At 38.4% G+C, this 18,299-nt stretch overlaps 5 protein-coding genes across 5 annotated transcripts in view; 2 read left to right on the top strand and 3 right to left on the bottom strand.

Annotated features, from left to right (window-relative positions):
• LOC103508296 overlaps nucleotides 1–8,958 on the bottom strand; it is a 34,776-nt gene extending 25,818 nt beyond the window's left edge. Inside the window, exons 1-7 of the mRNA XM_026822715.1 lie at nucleotides 8,737–8,958; nucleotides 7,950–8,006; nucleotides 7,369–7,560; nucleotides 5,856–6,154; nucleotides 5,096–5,238; nucleotides 3,376–3,534; nucleotides 2,720–2,890 (exon numbers count right to left, since the gene is read on the bottom strand). Of these exons, the coding sequence (XP_026678516.1) occupies nucleotides 2,720–2,890; nucleotides 3,376–3,534; nucleotides 5,096–5,238; nucleotides 5,856–6,154; nucleotides 7,369–7,560; nucleotides 7,950–8,006; nucleotides 8,737–8,777 (1,062 nt within the window). The 5' untranslated portion in view covers nucleotides 8,778–8,958. The remainder of the gene's footprint in view (nucleotides 1–2,719; nucleotides 2,891–3,375; nucleotides 3,535–5,095; nucleotides 5,239–5,855; nucleotides 6,155–7,368; nucleotides 7,561–7,949; nucleotides 8,007–8,736) is intronic.
• Nucleotides 8,959–9,254: 296 nt separating this feature from the next.
• LOC103508285 (inositol monophosphatase 1-like) lies at nucleotides 9,255–10,203 on the top strand. Its single transcript, XM_008472831.3, has 2 exons — nucleotides 9,255–9,509; nucleotides 10,051–10,203. Exons 1-2 carry the CDS (start codon nucleotides 9,450–9,452, stop codon nucleotides 10,186–10,188), a joined length of 198 nt encoding a protein of 65 aa, XP_008471053.1. The 5' UTR covers nucleotides 9,255–9,449; the 3' UTR covers nucleotides 10,189–10,203.
• A 426-nt stretch (nucleotides 10,204–10,629) lies between these two features.
• LOC103508100 (large subunit GTPase 1 homolog) lies at nucleotides 10,630–12,988 on the bottom strand. The gene has a single exon (XM_008472638.3). The coding sequence runs from the start codon at nucleotides 12,848–12,850 to the stop codon at nucleotides 11,063–11,065; it is 1,788 nt and encodes a 595-aa protein (XP_008470860.1). The 5' UTR covers nucleotides 12,851–12,988; the 3' UTR covers nucleotides 10,630–11,062.
• Nucleotides 12,989–13,418: 430 nt separating this feature from the next.
• LOC103508276 lies at nucleotides 13,419–16,457 on the top strand. The gene is made up of 2 exons (XM_008472822.3): nucleotides 13,419–13,796; nucleotides 15,977–16,457. Exons 1-2 carry the CDS (start codon nucleotides 13,668–13,670, stop codon nucleotides 16,436–16,438), a joined length of 591 nt encoding a protein of 196 aa, XP_008471044.1. The 5' UTR covers nucleotides 13,419–13,667; the 3' UTR covers nucleotides 16,439–16,457.
• Nucleotides 16,458–17,212: 755 nt separating this feature from the next.
• LOC103508272 (ubiquitin-conjugating enzyme E2 G2-like) lies at nucleotides 17,213–18,133 on the bottom strand. The gene is made up of 3 exons (XM_008472809.2): nucleotides 17,819–18,133; nucleotides 17,515–17,596; nucleotides 17,213–17,279 (listed from the first exon to the last, which is right to left on the bottom strand). Exons 1-3 carry the CDS (start codon nucleotides 17,859–17,861, stop codon nucleotides 17,213–17,215), a joined length of 192 nt encoding a protein of 63 aa, XP_008471031.1. The 5' UTR covers nucleotides 17,862–18,133.
• Between the last annotated feature and the right edge of the window lie 166 nt (nucleotides 18,134–18,299).

Here is an 18,299-nt window from a genome sequence, read left to right as displayed (position 1 = left end):
GAGGACCAGATTTTTTTTGTCAAAGACCAACTGAAATTCCTCATCAAATTTCGACCGAAACTACTCCTTCAATTCCAACTAGTATCCCTCATGAAATTCCTCATCAACACACAACTGAAATCCCTTGTTGATTCCCAACTGCAATCCTTTGTGAAATTTCAAATGAAACTCATCAAATTTCGAATGAAATTGCTCCTTAAATTCCAACTAATATCCTTTGTCGAATTCCAAATGAAATCCCGTGTTAAATTCCAATAAAGTGACGTGTGTCCACATATAATCGACCGGCCGAAGTCAATCGATGTCGATTGAACCGTCCATACTGCCTGGATAATATAGATTCAGCTCGTCGACTATGTTTGGACACACCTTAAGAACACGAGGGGGGGAAAAATACTGATGCAACATAAAAGTCATGTCTGCACGGGATGGAGGACCAGATTTTTTGCCAAAGACCAACTGAAATTCCTCATCAAATTTCGACTGAAACTACTCCTTCAATTCCAACTAATATCCCTCAATTCCTCATCAACACACAACTGAAATCCCTTGTTGATTCCCAACTGCAATCCTTTGTGAAATTTCAAATGAAACTCCTCATCAAATTTCGAATGAAATTGCTCCTTAAATTCCAACTAATATCCTTTGTCGAATTCCAAATGAAATCCCTTGTTAAATTCCAACAGAAATCCTTGGTCATATTATAAATGTATTCCCTTGTCAAATTCCAAATGAAATCCCTTGTTAAATTCCAACAGAAATCCTTGGTCATATTATAAATGTATTCCCTTGTCAAATTCCAAATGAAATCCTTTGTCAAATTCCAACTCTAGTTTAGTGGCCAGGTTGGTCATATTATAAATGTATTCCCTTGTCAAATTCCAAATGAAATCCTTTGTCAAATTCCAACTCTAGTTTAGTGGCCAGGTTTTTTCACCCAAACTTAAAAACCATCATCATCTCTGACAAGTCATGTGGGCCGGGCCTCACAGTTTGATTTTCAATTATTACCTTGTTTTGACTGCTGGGGTAAAGAGACTTTTTAGTCTCATTCGTGCAAGATAAACAAGGTATATTCTATTCTACTCAGTTTCCGGAAAGGAAAATACACCTATATTTAATTGGTTTTAGACAAAATTTATATGACTTATATTGATGGCAGTGCCTCTGATAGTTTTCTGATTTTGTACATAATTATTTAGGCATTATTTTAAGAGCTTATTGTCAATATTTTACTGTACAAATAAAGGCTATTACTATGACTTACATTGATGGCAGGTGTAGGGGAAGAGTGCCTCTGTCGGGACTCCCTGTGACCTTGACTCTGTCTATGACCTTGAGAGTGATGACTCCTATGAGATCTGGCATCATCGTCCTCTACAAGAACAAACAAAATGTATTGAAAATACGCGCTGACCTTCAAAGGGAAAGAAGAGATGAGAGCTACATAGGGAAAAGAGTTGAGAGAATGGGAGTGAGGGGGAGAAAAGGGCGAGGTAGACCGAAGAAAAGGTGGAAAGATTGTGTAAATCAAGACCTGGGTGAGAAAAATTCATCAGGACATGAGGTACACACAATAGGGCTGCCTGGAAGAGACTGATAAGAAATGCCGGCCCTATTTATGTAAATAGGAAAAGGCTGGGAAGAAGAAGGTCTGTTACGAAATGATTATGACCATGTATATTACTCATTGTGAATGAGATCAGAGATTTGCTGAAAGGGTTCCTGTTATCTTGAAGTCACTTGATACGAATTCTTCTGGTAGTTGTTTTAGTAAATACTGATAGAAAGAAGAATGATTCACAAATCTTCAAAGTGAACATGAAATATCAATACGGGAGCATAGTAGATTACAGAAGAAGAGATGACTTCTACTCCTTACTCTTGAAGCATTGTTGTTGATAACATAGGAAGAGTACCGTTTTTTTTTTACTCATTTCAAACATTTTGCTTGTTGGTCAATGTGAAACGTTGCTAATGTTGGAAACTGGCGAGCCTTGTTGGAAAGTATTATCATTAGTATATCTCTGAGGGGAGCTCCATCCTGACCTAGACCCAGGCCAACACCTTTGAGGCCATCCGGGAACTTGAGCTTGTCTGGAGGAGGTTCGTGATACATTGTCACCTTGAGTTTACGATCCAAAAGCATCTGGAAATGAACAGAATATTGCAATACTTTTTTTGCCAGCCTAGTTAGCTTGGTTGGTAGCACGTCTGCCTGGTAAGCGCTAGGCCGCGGGTTCGATTCCCGCCCAGGGCGGATTTTATCCTGAAGGGATAAGGTTCGTTCTCGGAACGGCTGGCTTTCTTCTATCCTGTCTTCCTTCTCATTTCGCTTTCGGGACGTTCCCTCCTCAATGTCCCTCCATCAAACCTCTAAAAAAAAAAAAACTCCTTATTCAATTAGGGCTGCCTAGAAGGAACTGACAAGAAACGCCGACCCTATTTGAATAGGAAAAGGCTAGGAAGAAGAAGATTCAATTGGATTCTATTAAGCACCCGTATTATACGGTTTACTTTCTGGTGTTCTCGTGTTGACCCAGCACCTAAATGGGAAGTATTGTGTCTCTTATCGCTCATCTGATGAGGGACATACTGGGATGGGCATGCTACGACACAGACCACATGGGTCTTATGTAGCAGTTGTTTCATTGCTACGAAAAAAAGGCGGTGAAACACTCTTTTTTTTAAGATTCAATGGATTAATTGGATTCCATACTTGACCGTTGAGCATAGATATAGCCTGTACGGCCTCCACTGGATGTTCGAACTCCACCTTGGCCTCCCCCTTGCTACGGCACTGATCATCGTAACTTAACACCACATTGCGCACTCTGCCGGCCAAGTTGAAAACCTCGCTCAGTTTGAACGGGGTGACGATGAGATCAACCTGACAACCGAAAATGAGGGGTTTTCTCATTTATTTCGCAATTTTATTCACATTTTTAATACGTACATATTTTAGCCAGCCTAGTTATCTTGATTGGTAGCAAGTCTGCCCAGTAAGCGCTGGGCCGCGGGTTCGATTCCCGCCCGGGCGAATTTTAATCTGAACGGATTGTTTCTTCTCGGAACGTTTGTTTTTCTCCTATCTTGTCTTCCTCCTCACTTCAATTTCGGGACGATTAGTGTCGGAAATAAAAATCGTGTCGTCCGTAAGTGGGAACACTATCATTTAAATTACATTGCCTACAATGACATATTTTGTCGTTCGGAAAAAAAGCGTGTCGTGTGTAGTGGGAACACTTTCATTCAAATTACATTGCCTACAGGATATTCGGGAGAAAAAAAAATTCGGATGAAACCCACAAGTGGGAATGGGCATTGACAATGATCATTTGACACAAATCATTGAAGTACAGATCATATTCTTACGTTTTCCACAAACACAGTGGGCACCAGGGGCGGTTCAATACGTAGAGACTCGAGGAAGCTGGTGGTTAGGCCGTACGTGTGTCCCCAGTCTATAGGTCCAGCCCTGACATTACGCTTAACTCTCAGGTCTTCATAGCGCTTGCGGGCATCCTCTGTGGTCTGAAACGTGAATTAATTATTATTAATGTCTTACGTTTTTATATAACTTATTATTTATGGTTTGGATTAAAACCTTGTTAACACATTATCAATTCTAATTTAGCCGGCTTAGTTAGCCTGGAAGGTAGCGTGTCTGCCTTGTAAACGCTGGGTCGCGGGTTCGATTTCCGCCCAAAGCGAACATGCGGTTCAATACGTAGAGACTCGAGGAAGCTGGTGGTTAGGCCGTACGTGTGTCCCCAGTCTATAGGTCCAGCCCTGACATTACGCTTGACTCTCAGGTCTTCATAGCGCTTGCGGGCATCCTCTGTGGTCTGAAACGTGAATTCATGACATTATTATTTTCTTTTTTTTTTTAAGTTCTTACGTACTTTCTTGTTTTCATACGATTTTATGTAACTTGATATGTTTACGTAACTCTATCCTTGGCCTCCCCCTTGCTACGGCACTGATCATCGTAACTTAACACCACATTGCGCACTCTGCCGGCCAAGTTGAAAACCTCGCTCAGCTTGAACGGGGTGACGATGAGATCAACCTGACAACCGAAAATGAGGGGTTTTCTTATTTATTTATTTTTTATTTATTTCGCAATTTTATTCACATTTTTAATACGTACATATTTTAGCCAGCCTAGTTATCTTCATTGGTAGCAAGTCTGCCCAGTAAGCGCTGGGCCGCGGGTTCGATTCCCGCCCGGGCGAATTTTAATCTGAACGGATTGTTTCTTCTCGGAACGTTTGTTTTTCTCCTATGTTGTCTTCCTCCTCACTTCAATTTCGGGACGATTAGTGTCGGAAATAAAAATCGTGTCGTCCGTAAGTGGGAACATTACCACATTGCAGGATATTCGGGAGAAAAAAATTCGGATGAAACCCACAAGTAGGAATGGGCATTGACAATGATCATTTGACACAAATCATTGAAGTACAGATCATATTCTTACGTTTTCCACAAACACAGTGGGCACCAGGGGCGGTTCAATACGTAGAGACTCGAGGAAGCTGGTGGTTAGGCCGTACGTGTGTCCCCAGTCTATAGGTCCAGCCCTGACATTACGCTTGACTCTCAGGTCTTCATAGCGCTTGCGGGCATCCTCTGTGGTCTGAAACGTGAATTCATGACATTATTATTTTCTTTTTTTTTTTAAGTTCTTACGTACTTTCTTGTTTTCATACGATTTTATGTAACTTGATATGTTTACGTAACTCTATAACAGGGTCGGATGGCCGAGATTGCCTTGGGCAATTTCCAAGCCAGATTTAGCCAGCCTATTTAGCCTGGAAGGTAACTTGCCTGCCTTGTAAACGCTGGGTCGAGGGTTCGATTTCCGCCCGAAGCGAAAAATATCCTAACAGCTAAGATTCGTTCTGACTTTCTCCTATTCTGTCCTTTTTCTCTCTTTGATTTCGGGACGATAAGACCTCCGTTGTTACAGTTCCCTCTATCAAACCACTTCGAAAAAGAAACATAGAAAAGAAGCAAATAAAGTGGTGCAATCTTAAACTGTTGAGACAAAGGGACTACATGTCCAAAGCACAAATAAAAACGTGGTATTTACCTCGTACACTTTGATCAAATGATCGTTGAAATTGAAGTCGTACATTTTGTCCACGGCTCTCTTGGCATGATCGAGTGTTTTGAACTTGACATAAGCTTTGGTACCATCACTGTCTGTCACTTCGACATAGGTAACATCTCCAACTGCGAGAACAAATAATAACTCGATATTAGTAGGAACATCATGAAATTAAAATCTCCTTCCTAGCCTTTTCCTATTTAAATAGGGTCGGCGATATATCATGAAATTAAAATAATAGTAACAATAGTTAGATTAGTCAGCTTCTAATTAGATAAAATTCGCCCAGGCCGAACTTTGTGCTAAACAGGTAAGATTTGTTCTAGCTTTCTCTTATCCTGTCCTTGTTCTCCCTTTCTCTTTGATTTCGGAACGATAAGAGCTCTCGTGTTACGGTTCTGTCTATCCTATCAGAATGTATCAAAAAGTGTTTTCATTAGAGATTTTGAACCGCTAACTTGCGTGACGATAACTGTAAAGTGTAACGGAAGACGACCAAAACACGTATCTACACATGCGCAGAAACGAGTTTTCGTCAAATAACGTTCAAGAGTTCAATTAACGGGATGCTCTCTATTATTATTCACGCTTTATACAAATTAAATTCCTAGTTTTCGTCAAATAACGTTCAAGAGTTCAATTAACGGGATGCTCTCTATTATTATTCACGCTTTATACAAATTAAATTCCTTTTTTTATATGACTTTTTTTTAAATTAAATTCCTCTTTTTTTCAGACTTACTATGCCACGTAAACAGGGCGTCCACTTCTCGTTGCAGCGTCCTGGGCGGGAGATTCCGCACTCGAATTTCTCCCGGCGTGGTTGCCAAGCGCTCTAACTCTTCCTCCTCGTCCTTAACTCGACCTTTCCCTCGCTCCAAACTGGCCCTGTCCTGGCCTACTCTGTCTTGGCGCTTTCTAGGCGGACTGCGCGAGTGTTTGTTCCGTGGCGGGGAACGACTCCTGATGTCTCGGCGTGAAGATTTGTAATCCCCACCACCACTCCCCCTGCGGTCACTTTTGACTGGACTCAGCCGCGACCTGAAACCAAAGGGAAATATGAATGGCAAAGAGGCAGAGCGGACCAAGTCCCATTGATGGCAGGTGTAGGGGAAGAGTGCCTCTGTCGGGACTCCCTGTGACCTTGACTCTGTCTATGACCTTGAGAGTGATGACTCCTGTGAGATCTGGCATCATCGTCCTCTACAAGAACAAACAAAATGTATTGAAAATACGCGCTGACCTTCAAACAAGGATAACTAACATCTTCTTTTTCGCACGCCGGAGGTCCCGAGCTCGATTCCCGGCGGGGTCGAAGTTTTTTCGGCTTTTAATATTACTTAAGTGAACCAACCTCAAGGTCACTTTTGACTGGACTCAGCCGCGACCTGAAACCAAAGGGAAATATGAATGGCAAAGAGGCAGAGCGGACCAAGTCCAAAAAAAAAAAAAGCGTTTTGAGATAAATGGAGTCAAAGTTTAAATAGAGATAGCTATGTATTTTGTTTTTGCTCTCATTTCAATACCACACTAAAGTGAAGTTCACGACCAATATAAAAAGTAGATCTTTTCGTGCTATTTCCAATGATATAGACAACTCAGAAAGTCGATTTTTGGACTTGGTTCGCTTTGCCTTTTACCCATTCATATATTGACTTTTTTTTACCTATTATTTTGTAGACAAGCAAAGGTTGCAATCACAGATAGACGAAATAAAATTGATTTCGATTTTGGTTTCCTCCTCATCCATGTGTTTTTCCCGTTCGTAACAGGCGAGGCAGAGGGGGAGACCATTGAAATCAATGGTATACAGTTAGTGGTATAGAGATCACTTATTAATACAATATTATTACCTACACTGGATAAGTTATTTTAGAAAATACTAAATTAACAACAAAATTAATGGTAGGCAATGACAAGAACCAAATAATAAATTAATAGGTACTGGTTAGATATTGGGCTCAGTCACTCAATTGGGCTTTTGGGAGCATTATAGGGGTGAAATTTAGGAATTCTTTGATTCAACATAACTCCCAAAAGGATTGTCTAATTTAGACAAAATTTTGGCAAGCAGGTACTTATAACACCTTTTAGAACAAATGTTCATAAGATTTGCAAAAATTCAATTTATTAATTTGTACATTACATCTTGGTTGGGATTAAAACAAATGTCCCAAGCCAGCCCAGTTAGCTTGGAGGGTAGACTGAGGGCTTATGGTGTGGCCTTTTTTCTGAGTTCTATGGTTTGCAATTACCTTCGGCTAGGTGAATGTCTTGACTCCCTGCCCAAGCTTTCCCGTCTAGGTGATGTTTCAGCCCATCGGGGAGGTGGAGGGGGAGATCTATCCCTATGAGATCTTCTCGATTCCTTCACTGGGTATTGACTATCTACTGCAGCAAGAACTGGTATATGGGTTGGGTGTGGGACCATTACATTGTGACCATACCTGAAATTAAATAATGACATATCACAGAAGACATTATTAAAAGGGGAAAAATTAGCCAAATACTCAAATGAATGAGGATAAAATCACACCTTGGTTGAGATTAAAACAAATGTTCCAAGCCAGCCCAGTTAGCTTGGAGGGTATTATGCTATTATGTCTGCCTTGAAAGGTAGGTTGTGGGTTCGAATATCATGAAAACTAATTTTATCTAAACAGAGGATTTTCAGAAATGATATATCTAATATCTACCCCTCCCCCCCCGGCCAGAATAGTGGAATCCTGCCATTGCTGCATTGTAAAGAAAACCTAAAATAAAAATAAACTCTTAATGAAGTAGTTGTACATCAGATTTGGTACTCAAACATAATTTATTATTTGGGTATACTCACATTAGATTTACATCATGTGTTAGAGGAGGTTGATAATAAGCAACTGAGCCTGGAATTCTGAAAATCAAAGTATGTATTTGGTAAGTATTCCATAGTTTAGTAACATATTTCTTTTGCTATTTTCAGATGGTAATACATAATGGGAAATGGTACAATGCCAGACAATTTCCCACTATGAAAATTGTGAAAGAAAAATAACAATTTTTACTCTCTCCTGATTCATTACAACTGATTTCATAGACAGGAATGCTGGATGCTCCAAATTTTAATCTGTCCCACAGTAAAAAAAAAAGAGAAAAATGAAGCTTGAAGGGGGGTTATAGGGTAGCCAGGCCCCATTGACCCTAAATTTTTGGAGTCTGACATACAGTAAAGGAGGAAAATCAAGCTTGGGGGGGGGAGGCCCCCTCAGCCTCCCCTAAATACAGCCCTGGTGAGGCACAAGGTGGGGTATATGAACAGGGTTACAGGGGTGATGTTTTGCACTAGCAAAGCTTCGTTCATAAAAACCATCAAGAGCATCAAACTTTTTGCTTTCATCTCTATGCAGTTTAAATTTGTTGCTTCCTTCTATCACTGCTACTCCCTACATGCTTGATGATCTATATGCTATGCTCTCCACTCTGTTTTTTAGCCTAAAAGGAAGGAAGAGTCGAAATTGACAATGTTAACATAACTTACTTAAAAATGAAGGGAGTAATTTTTTTTTCTTCAGGCATCTAGCACTTCTAAAATTGTGTACACATATGTGTACACTCGGTCTGTAGAGGTAACATAACTTACTTACCCATCTGACCCATAAGGATCATGTATTGGAGGTGCATACATGAAGATTGTGGGTTATTCAAATGTTCACTACTGACAGGATTCTTCAATCCCTACTTGATGTCAACGCAAAGTCCAGCGTCCAGCAGATTTGTTCAATCCTCCGCAAAACGGTAGTTCCGGTCGGTAAAAAAGGAAAAAGTGGAAGACCTAAACCTAAAAGTTGAAAGTTGAAAGCTTGAAATCGAATCTCTGTGTTAAGTTACCACATCATTTTCCACTTGCCAAGAACATCTCAGAATGGCCTAACTCAGCCCTGTTCATAACCACGGCCTGAATCAAAAAAGTCAAAACTCAAAAGTCCATACTTACCGGGAGGGAATTTTTACATGATGTAAAAAATCCCTCCATTCAGGGAGAAATTGGGAGTTTGGCAACACTGCATTCTGGGAGTGGGTCAGTGGGGTGAGTGACGTGGAGTGAGTCCCTCCATTCAGGGAGAAATTGGGAGTTTGGCAACACTGCATTCTGGGAGTGGGTCAGTGGGGTGAGTGACGTGGAGTGAGTGGGAATTGGGAAATTTTGTACCGTTCCATGTTCCATTATCAGATTATCATAATCACAAATTTGTTTCATAATCATACCTAATCGGATTAATTTTCATTTTCACTTTCACTGATAAAATCAATTATACCTTTTAAATAAAACCGTTGAGCCTTAATCACCAAACAAATCATGCTGCCAACACAGGAGATGGAAGATTTTGTGGTAAACTTAGCTAAAGAATGTGGAGAGGTAAGTTTTACATCAGTTAAGTAATTGATTTTCCCAAGTGATGGGTTCTGTAAACTGTAGAACTCATTCAGAAAGAGTATCACTCTTAGGTCCCCACAAATCAAAGAGAGAAGGAAGGCAGGATAAAAGAAAACCAGCTGTTCCAAGAACAAACATTAGGCCCACAAATCAAAGAGAGAAGGAAGGCAGGATAAAAGAAAACCAGCTGTTCCAAGAACAAACATTACCTTATATCCACTGTGTTGTGATATGTCAATATAGGTATGATTACACAACGCATTTTCCTTTGAGTATAAAATGCACCCTGGGTGGTAATCAAACCCCATGGCCTAGCACTTACAAGGCAGAAGTACTACCAACCAAGTTAACTAGGCTGGCTAAAAAATTGTTGACTGCTTCAAGATGAGCTAAGTGATCAAGGCTTGAAACTGTCACCTGGTGTATGGTTCCATCAACAATCAACTGAAGCTTTTACAGCAAAACTATTGACCCTTTGGAGATTGATGTCCACTTGAAGTATTCCACTGATTTTTGGTTACAGTTGGTAAGAGAGAGGAACAAACAAAAAAAGAAAGTTGAAGAAAAATTGAATGCTGTAGATCTGGTGACTGAGACAGACAAAGAAGTTGAAAAGAGGTTGATTGCAGGAATATCAGAGAAATATCCTGATCATAAGTAAGTATAACAAGTCATTAGTCAAACCGTTGAAACAATGAAGATTGTACAAAATTGCTGGCCAAGGACTCCAAGGCAGATGACAGTATTTCCTTGTTGTACTTTTTGTTGAAACATCAGGCTAAAATACCTGCTTGAAAAGAGACAAAGGAAGAAAATGTTTCCTGTGTAGATTTAATTTTTATTATTTCATCTTCCATTTGATCCTTTAGTTAAATTAACAGTAGTACAACTTTTTTTTTCCGTCCTTTTAAATGTTTATTTTATGATTGTCTACATGTCTCAGTATTATTTATTTTTGTGTACCTACCAAATAATTTAATAAATTCAATTTATCTACTACCCATAACTCTTCCAAAACCCCAATGTTATTTTCCATCAGTGCATTTACAGCCCATGAGACCTTTTGTTCAGGAATGTTGAAGGAGGGGGGGGGGACGTTGATGCTAGCTCTGATAGGTATTTACCTCAAGCATTTAATTATTTATTTAGACTCTTTATTGGTTATAATTCAATGTACACAAAATAGAAATTACAAAAAAGGGGCGAAATTATAAACTGGGGTAATCTCTACCATTCAACCCTGATGTTGTGTCACAAGAAGGACTCCTACCATTAGGAGATTGGATATCAAATTTTAAGAATCAAAAGTGGAAGACAATTTACATATCTGTAATACAATAAAAACAAGATGAATTTATTTTTTTCCATTTTCATTGATATGAATGAGTCTCCTTAGCTTTTTTCTACATCAAAAAGTACAAGTTTTAAATTTTGAAAAAAATTCAAGATAAGGGTACAAGACCAGACACATTCTTGGTATAGGATTTTCAAATGCAGATATTTTATGATTAGATACTGACCCTACTTTATGAGTTTTAATAATAGCTAACAGGTTTCTTTCTCAGTTTCTCTCTTTTGTTCCTTTTCTCCTTATGCTGCTTCCATGGTTTTGGATCTTCACTGGAAATTGTGTTAAGAGACATGGTTGAAGCATTCATACTACCCTTTCCTAGCCCTTGAGGTACTACTGAAGCTCTACCCTTCACTAGAGCTGTACCAGTTGCTTTTTTAAAGAACTTTGAATCAATATCAGTGGCTCTTACAACATTGGGTTCTAGAGCTCTCATGGCTCTAGGTGTTTGTTTTGGTAGTGGTTTACGTTCTTTCAGTTTGAAAATGTGATATTTCTCTTGTGGTACACCAGGAGGGGCTTGACAGTAGAGGAGATGTCCATTGACAAAGTCTTTCAAAATATACCTGGCTGATCTAGGGTTGTCAGGTTGACCATTGGAGGTCATAAAACCTCTGTTGTATCCATAAGCATTACAAAGCTCTTCTGAAAATGGTGGTCTATTTGGATCTTCCCCTTCATCTGGTTGAGTAATCATAATACCATAAATGTTCTCTAAGACATGACGTGGAACAAGAGTACATAACATGTTAACAGCTGGGACATGATCTCTCATTTGATCAATGGGTAAAATACCATTCAATATCATATCTGCCTTAGAGAATACAAAACTGGGCATGACTAAGCCAGGACAATCACAGAGTAGCAATTCATCATCCACAAACAAAGTCTGAAAATGTTTGGTTTTTCCAGGAGTAGCAGATACAGACACTTTTTTGGCATTCAAAAGTGCATTGATGGTAGAACTCTTGCCTACATTAGGATAACCAACCAGTCCTATGGTCATGACATCAGGATTCATACGTGGAATATTGACATCATGGAATGATTTAAACAAGCTAATGAGTTCTTCTCTATTGAGTAACTTTGGACTGGACTTGATCTTTAAATCATTTTCTAACACCTTTTGTCCATCATCTTCTTCTTCCTCTTCACTAATGTCTTCCCACTCTGATTCATCAGATTCACTTTCTTCACTCACAACTTCATCTTCCAACTCCTCATCACCTTCTGGAATATCATCATAGATATTTGTAGCTGAGAAAAAAGCAACAGCTACATTTACAGAATTGAAATATTTTGTCCAGTAGCACCGCTGTTTCCTTGTTAACAAATCTGCTTTATTTAATAAGATCATGTTTCTCTTGTGAGGGCTTACTTCTTTGACATACCTTTCCAGGTCTTCACACCTGAATAAAAGTGGGTTTCTTGCATCTACAATTTGAACAATGACATCACTTCTTTCAATTACTCTCCATAGTTGTCTCCAGAAATCCAAGTTCTTCTCATAAGGTGTAATCACCAATCCATCTTCTTCTTGCAAAAGGTTAAGTTCTCGTCTCCATTGGAGAAACTCATCTCGTTCCATTGCTTGTAGTTGTTCTGCCGTTGTATTTTTGTCCCACTTTGGCCTGCGAGGAATTTTCAAGAGTTCTCTTTTCTCTTTGTGTGCTTGTAAAGCCAACTCTTTCTCTTCCTTGGACAGCAGACCAACCCCAGATTTTGGATTTACAAAAGTAATGTTTAATTTTTCTGCTGTGAACTCAGTACCTGCTAATTGAGCTGTTGATAGAAATTCTTGGAATGAACTTTCCTCAGTGACAGACTTCAAGTTTATTTTGTTCCAATCATATCCATCCTCCAACTCGGAAGTGTGAAGCAGACCATCATTGCTCACTCTCTTTGGTTTGTGACCAAATCTATTCTTGATCAGTGCTTTCCCAAGACTGTTTTGACCGCCTTTCTTCCCCATGATGAAAACTAAACTTGTAAAATGCCCAAAATAAGCTTAGGATAGGGAACTACGTTCATTTAATCAAAAAACACTTCCTTATCACCACTGATAACTTTTGTTTATTTGAAAAAGAAAATTTCAGACCAAAAAAAACCTAACCTAAAAATATACAAGTGTGAAGTTGGCACAGTCTTACTCATAACACTCTCGATACAAGTGTGAAGTTAGCACACACTTCGTAAGGCAAGTGGTTCTCAAACTGGAGTAAAATCTCCCACTTCCCACTCCCTTCGATTTTTTAATTTTTTTTACACTCTCGATACAAGTGTGAAGTTAGCACACACTTCGTAAGGCAAGTGGTTCTCAAACTGGAGTAAAATCTCCCACTTCCCACTCCCACCCCCTTCGATTTTTTAATTTTTTCGTCGCACTTATGTCCCACAGAAAATACTGAAATATTTATATGTATTCTACCTTCCCTGTTTCTTTTGACCAACTGGTGGGCCCAAGTTTAGGGTATACCTACAAGAGTATATATATTGGGTATACCCATAACCAGTCCATAGGTGCGTAAACTTTTTATCAGAAGTTTTTTGAGTTGAGTACCTACCTAGCTTTTTTGGGAAAAGTGATAAGTGTCTGGTTCAGAAGTCTGCATTTTTCTTTTATTTTCTTCATTTAAAGTTATTAGATACTTTTTGTGATAGTTCTTATGAAACGGAGACTGTCCCTACCAAGATGTAAACAGGTACCGTATTGAGAGATGACCTAATTGTTTTACTAGTTCAAACATCAAGGAAATGTCTTCTCTCAGTTAAACTTTAGCGTTTCTGAAATGGAGTCAGCCTCAGAATCACCCTCAGCATGGTCTGATCTGATGGTAGTCAGTGATGACAGTGATCTACTCTCCGATGAATACATCAGTCACAATAATCAAATATCTCCAGAAGATCAGCATGAAATGGTAAGTGTTTGGAACATCATATTTAATAAAGTGTCTTTCTGCCCATCTTTTCTTTCATCTCTTACAGGACCATGAAGTTGTAGCACTTTGCCTGAAATAAGTTTAATTGGGGTTGATTTTAGATTCACATGCTTAAGTCAGTATCAGTCTACTTCATATTATGTAGAAGCTGTACTTGTGCATGATCAAAATGTAAGCTTAATAAAGCAACTCATGCAGCCACCGATAAACATGGGTATTTTACTAAAGAAATCCTTCTATCTTCTCAATCTAAACTTTTTACCAACTGATTAACCCATCTTCAAACCCCAACAAAATTTCCCCATTCCTAGATAAGTACTTGCCTCTCAGAATAACCAAACTGTTTATATTATCTGTAAATTAGTAATCAACTACTCATGTACCTACTCCTTCAGTGTTACTACTTCAATATGATTACAAGGAGATATAAATGCCCCTAGCACATACACACTTGCATTTATGTGTTCATTCTAACAGTAGGTAGGTATAAAAAAATAATGAGGGGAAAATTGGCTAGCATAATTTTATATCTCACATCAATTTACAATAAACTACAGACAAATTTGTACTTGGAAGCTAAAGCAAATTACTGTTTCAAGTTACCCCTGTAACTACTTGTAGACACTTTGGGTCCCCCCATCCCTTGTAAACCTTAGTCCTTAGTCCCCTATGTCAAAATAACATAAATTTAAATTAGGTAGCAGCTATAGGTATAAACAACAAATAAATATGTGTCTGACTGTGATAGGTTTGTCTGTTCCAATACCATCACAGCCCAATATTTTATATTCTATTGAACTTCTTTGACAGTCTAATTTCTGCTTCAAACAAGTGCTTCTTTTTTATACATAAGCCAGCCACTATATGAAACGTCTTGCATTTCTTAAAAAGTGGATAGGTCTGGTCGCAAGTAAAACACATACGCACATATTATGTTCTTGCTTAGTTATGTCCGTTTTCTCTCTTAACCAGTTATTTTTATGATGCCCTATAGCCAGAAACAACTGTTTGAGTTCGATTGACCTTTAAAACTCAGTCGTAATTAAACATCAATATTGTCAAGAGAATTTTTCCCTTCAAATTTGCTTTGTCTTTCCATATAGCTTTATGAAAATGATCAACATTAGGAAGAATAACCAACAACTTTAGGTCCCTACAAAAATAAATAACTTCTTATAGCTCTCTCTGAGAATAAATAATTGTAATTTATTTTATGTGCATACTAGTAGTCACCTAAATAAAAAAGGAGTTACTTAGGTGACCTAAATAACTCCTTTTTCAACATAAAAAATACTATTTTAAAAATAATACCTATGTAAAAAAAAAGCCTACCTATTTAAGTTTTAAAAGAACCTCTTCTGAAAAACATAGAAAACACAGGCTAGGAAAAATATAAACACAAAGCCAAACAGAAATTTATCAGTAAGTTCTCGCCGGTCATATTTCTTCAGGAGTTTTGTAGACTGAGTAACAGCAGTGTTTGTAAAATGGAGCTCATCATTGATTGTTGTTATATTGTTCGAGGAACTCACAAGAAGATCAAAGCTATCTGCATTTTGACTTTCTGTTTCTGCCAGGGACTGACTGATTTGATAGAGTTTTTCTGTTACATTTTTTGACATTTTTACCAGGTTATTTTTCTCCTTGTTTTGTCTGGAAAATAAGGAATATATAGATATATAGAGTTAAAATATTATCATGTAATTTAGGCTTGACTTTGTCATAGAAAATAATAATATAATACGGAAAATAAGGTGCCATACTCTAATCTTAACAAGAACATTTTTTTTTTTTACTTACCTAAACCTGAGTTGAGATTCTTCATCTGTCTGTCGAAATAAATCACTTTTGTTTGTTTTTTCTATCATTTGAGCAGTTTCTGCATTTGCTTTCCTAAATGAAGCAAGTGAACTGAAATCAAAATATAACCTTTAATTTTTTTTAACTACAATAAAATCATTAAGATTTATTAAAAATTCAGTTGAACAAATGAAAGCCTCTTCTCTTCTTTGACCGGGACCACTCTTCATCCCCACCAGGATACTCCATCATCATATCCGAAGAGACTCTCTCCCGAAATAAATCAGGAGCGAGCCCCTAGAATACAAGCCGTAATAGCCTAGAATCCTAGAAACACGACCACTGCTATTTTTTCACAGGGGGCAAGCACGAGCAATTCAAACCCTGGCGGTCTTCGTTCATCAGAGCCATCCCCATGCACCCCCTTATCTCCGCCACTAGAACACCATTCCTCGGACTCCTCCACCTCCCTCCTGTGTCCGCCACTGAACTGCATCTCCCCCATCTCCCCGCCCACCGAGTTCAAGGACGAAAGCGATTTCAAGGACACGGAAAGCGATTTCAAGGACATTGAAAGCGCCGCAGAAGAGTCCTGCTCGAGCACGGTCGAATCCTACTCGGCCAAATTGTCCAATCTTGTCCTTCAAGACTCGAAACAATCGCTGGTGAAAACGCCGTCAATCGCCACAACGTGGAAGTTCCAGTCGAATCCTGTGGTGACTCAGGGGACCTCGCACCCCATAGTGCGGCCCAAACCTACCCGACTGCGGTACAGTGCCACTGCGGCCTCATTCCAGAGCACGTCTGCTCAGCATAGGTAAGTCGGCGCTGTTTTTGTCTTTTTTTTCTTTTCTTTTGTTTCATCTATTAAATAAGAAGGATATGGGTCTTCACTTGACTAAGCAAACAACTTTATTAATGGAAAAGAGTCAACATGTAGTTTTGTTTCTAGGTATTTATCTCTTTTTGTTGTTTTCCAACGTCGGGAACTTGGTTTTATTGTATTAATTTAATTTTACTTTCCATATTTAATCATTAAATTAAATACTAATTCTGTCACCAACCTCAATGGTGTAGTGGTTAGCGTGGTGGACTTCGGATCTGGAGGTTGGTGCTTCGAGTCCAAGTCAAGTAATAAAATTTAGCGTATTGTATTAAGCAGGGAACGACATTTGTGACAAGCATTTATAAATGCTAAACACAATTAAAATCCCTTTTTCTGTCAAACGTTCAACGGAGTTCCGTCCCGTTGACCTGTGACAAGCATTTATAAATGCTAAACACAATTAAAATCCCTTTTTCTGTCAAACGTTCAACGGAGTTCCGTCCCGTTGACCTTTTTTTACGAATTCCGGCCATTAAAGTTGAGGGTCAAAACCGAAATTTCTTTTTATCAAAATCAGAATTTACAATTAGCTCTTTGATTACTGTCTTCACGTGAGCTTGACTTGTTGGTTACCCATCCGAATTCACACCAGGCTCGACGGTGCTTAACTTTCGTGTGTTCACTAGGACAAATTTTTGGTCTTGTTTTCCTTCTTGAAGATAAGGTAAAACCTCGTCTTCTTGGAAATGGGAATTTCTTGCACTAGCTGCTAGCTGAGAAGAATCTTGTCTTTGGCAGGAAACACACCACCTTCAAAACATGTCCCTTCTGGTCCTCTGAAAACATATTTCAATTTTAAATAAATATTTAAAGAACCTTGCATCACATTTTAAAAGTATCTCAGTACTTCATCTATATTACTATGTAGATATAGAGTATCCATAAGAGAAGTAGGTATAATCTACACAAACTGAACACACTTTTTCTTGTAGGTGAGAAGTCTTAAAGATGACTTCACCCCAGTGGTATAATCATGGAAAAATGTTACTTTTGAGTAGAGGATAAACTTACGTAATCAGAGCTTCCCACTCAAAGAAGTTTTCTTCATTCACAGGTCCTGCTATGATTCCTTCAGGTGGATTTATTGTCAGCTCTAAAACAATAAATACATAAAGTTCAAGGTCAAAGATACATATATTGGTGAAAAGTTTGGGCTTACCAACACAATTGATTATCTCAGGACTAAGCTCAATCCTAGATGGACCTGTATAAAATTTAATCCTCTTCATGCTCAAGATAATGTATTTTGGTAAAATATATGTAGGTAGGTCATATGTATTAGTTAGTGTGGAAAAACACCTTACACCATACTTACGTTTATATTCAGCCATCAACCTTCTAAGTGCAGAACCAGCCATTATTTTTTTCAGTGAATAATCAAATTTACTGTTTTTGTTTGGTACAAGGACTGAGCTCTCAAATGTTGGAAAATCAGAGTTGAAATTGAAAGGGTTGAGAGTAGTACATAGATTTGGAAACCAGAAATTGATCCACACTAGAAGCTCGACTTTCTATGCTAATTATCAAAATTTAGATACTTTAGGGGCTAAGATTAAAATTTATTAACATTAAAATAGTAAAATCCCCTGAACTTTCCTTTTTCTTTTATTTTTTTATTTGATATCAAAAAAATGATAAAAATGCATTTGTTTCACATATGCAAACACGGTCATTCATTTTTTCACTTCCCCTGAAATCCTTTTTGCAAGCAGCAGGGGTTCTCAAATTTCCGAATTAAGCACTAGCTAACTTCACAGTAGTGCACAGGGCGATTTTTTGAGGTTAGAAAATTTTGT

Source organism: Diaphorina citri, unplaced genomic scaffold, assembly GCF_000475195.1.
Source record: "Diaphorina citri unplaced genomic scaffold, Diaci psyllid genome assembly version 1.1 scaffold19, whole genome shotgun sequence".
NCBI lineage: Eukaryota > Metazoa > Arthropoda > Insecta > Hemiptera > Psyllidae > Diaphorina > Diaphorina citri.
This window is presented reverse-complemented; position numbering and strand designations above follow the sequence as displayed.

What these genes read in the sequence shown, in the direction of transcription:
- LOC103508285 (XM_008472831.3), top strand. Translation starts at nt 9,450, where the DNA reads ATGCTGCCAACACAGGAGATGGAAGATTTTGTGGTAAACTTAGCTAAA. An exon ending in TAGCTAAAGAATGTGGAGAG is followed by an intron (nt 9,510 to 10,050) that starts GTAAGTTTTACA and finishes TTTTGGTTACAG; the next exon opens with TTGGTAAGAGAGAGGAACAA.
- LOC103508276 (XM_008472822.3), top strand. Translation starts at nt 13,668, where the DNA reads ATGGAGTCAGCCTCAGAATCACCCTCAGCATGGTCTGATCTGATGGTA. An exon ending in CAGAAGATCAGCATGAAATG is followed by an intron (nt 13,797 to 15,976) that starts GTAAGTGTTTGG and finishes ATTTTTTCACAG; the next exon opens with GGGGCAAGCACGAGCAATTC.
- LOC103508272 (XM_008472809.2), bottom strand. Translation starts at nt 17,861, where the DNA reads ATGGCTGGTTCTGCACTTAGAAGGTTGATGGCTGAATATAAAC. An exon ending in GTTGATGGCTGAATATAAAC is followed by an intron (nt 17,597 to 17,818) that starts GTAAGTATGGTG and finishes TTATTGTTTTAG; the next exon opens with AGCTGACAATAAATCCACCT. An exon ending in GAGTGGGAAGCTCTGATTAC is followed by an intron (nt 17,280 to 17,514) that starts GTAAGTTTATCC and finishes ATATGTTTTCAG; the next exon opens with AGGACCAGAAGGGACATGTT.
- LOC103508100 (XM_008472638.3), bottom strand. Translation starts at nt 12,850, where the DNA reads ATGGGGAAGAAAGGCGGTCAAAACAGTCTTGGGAAAGCACTGATCAAG.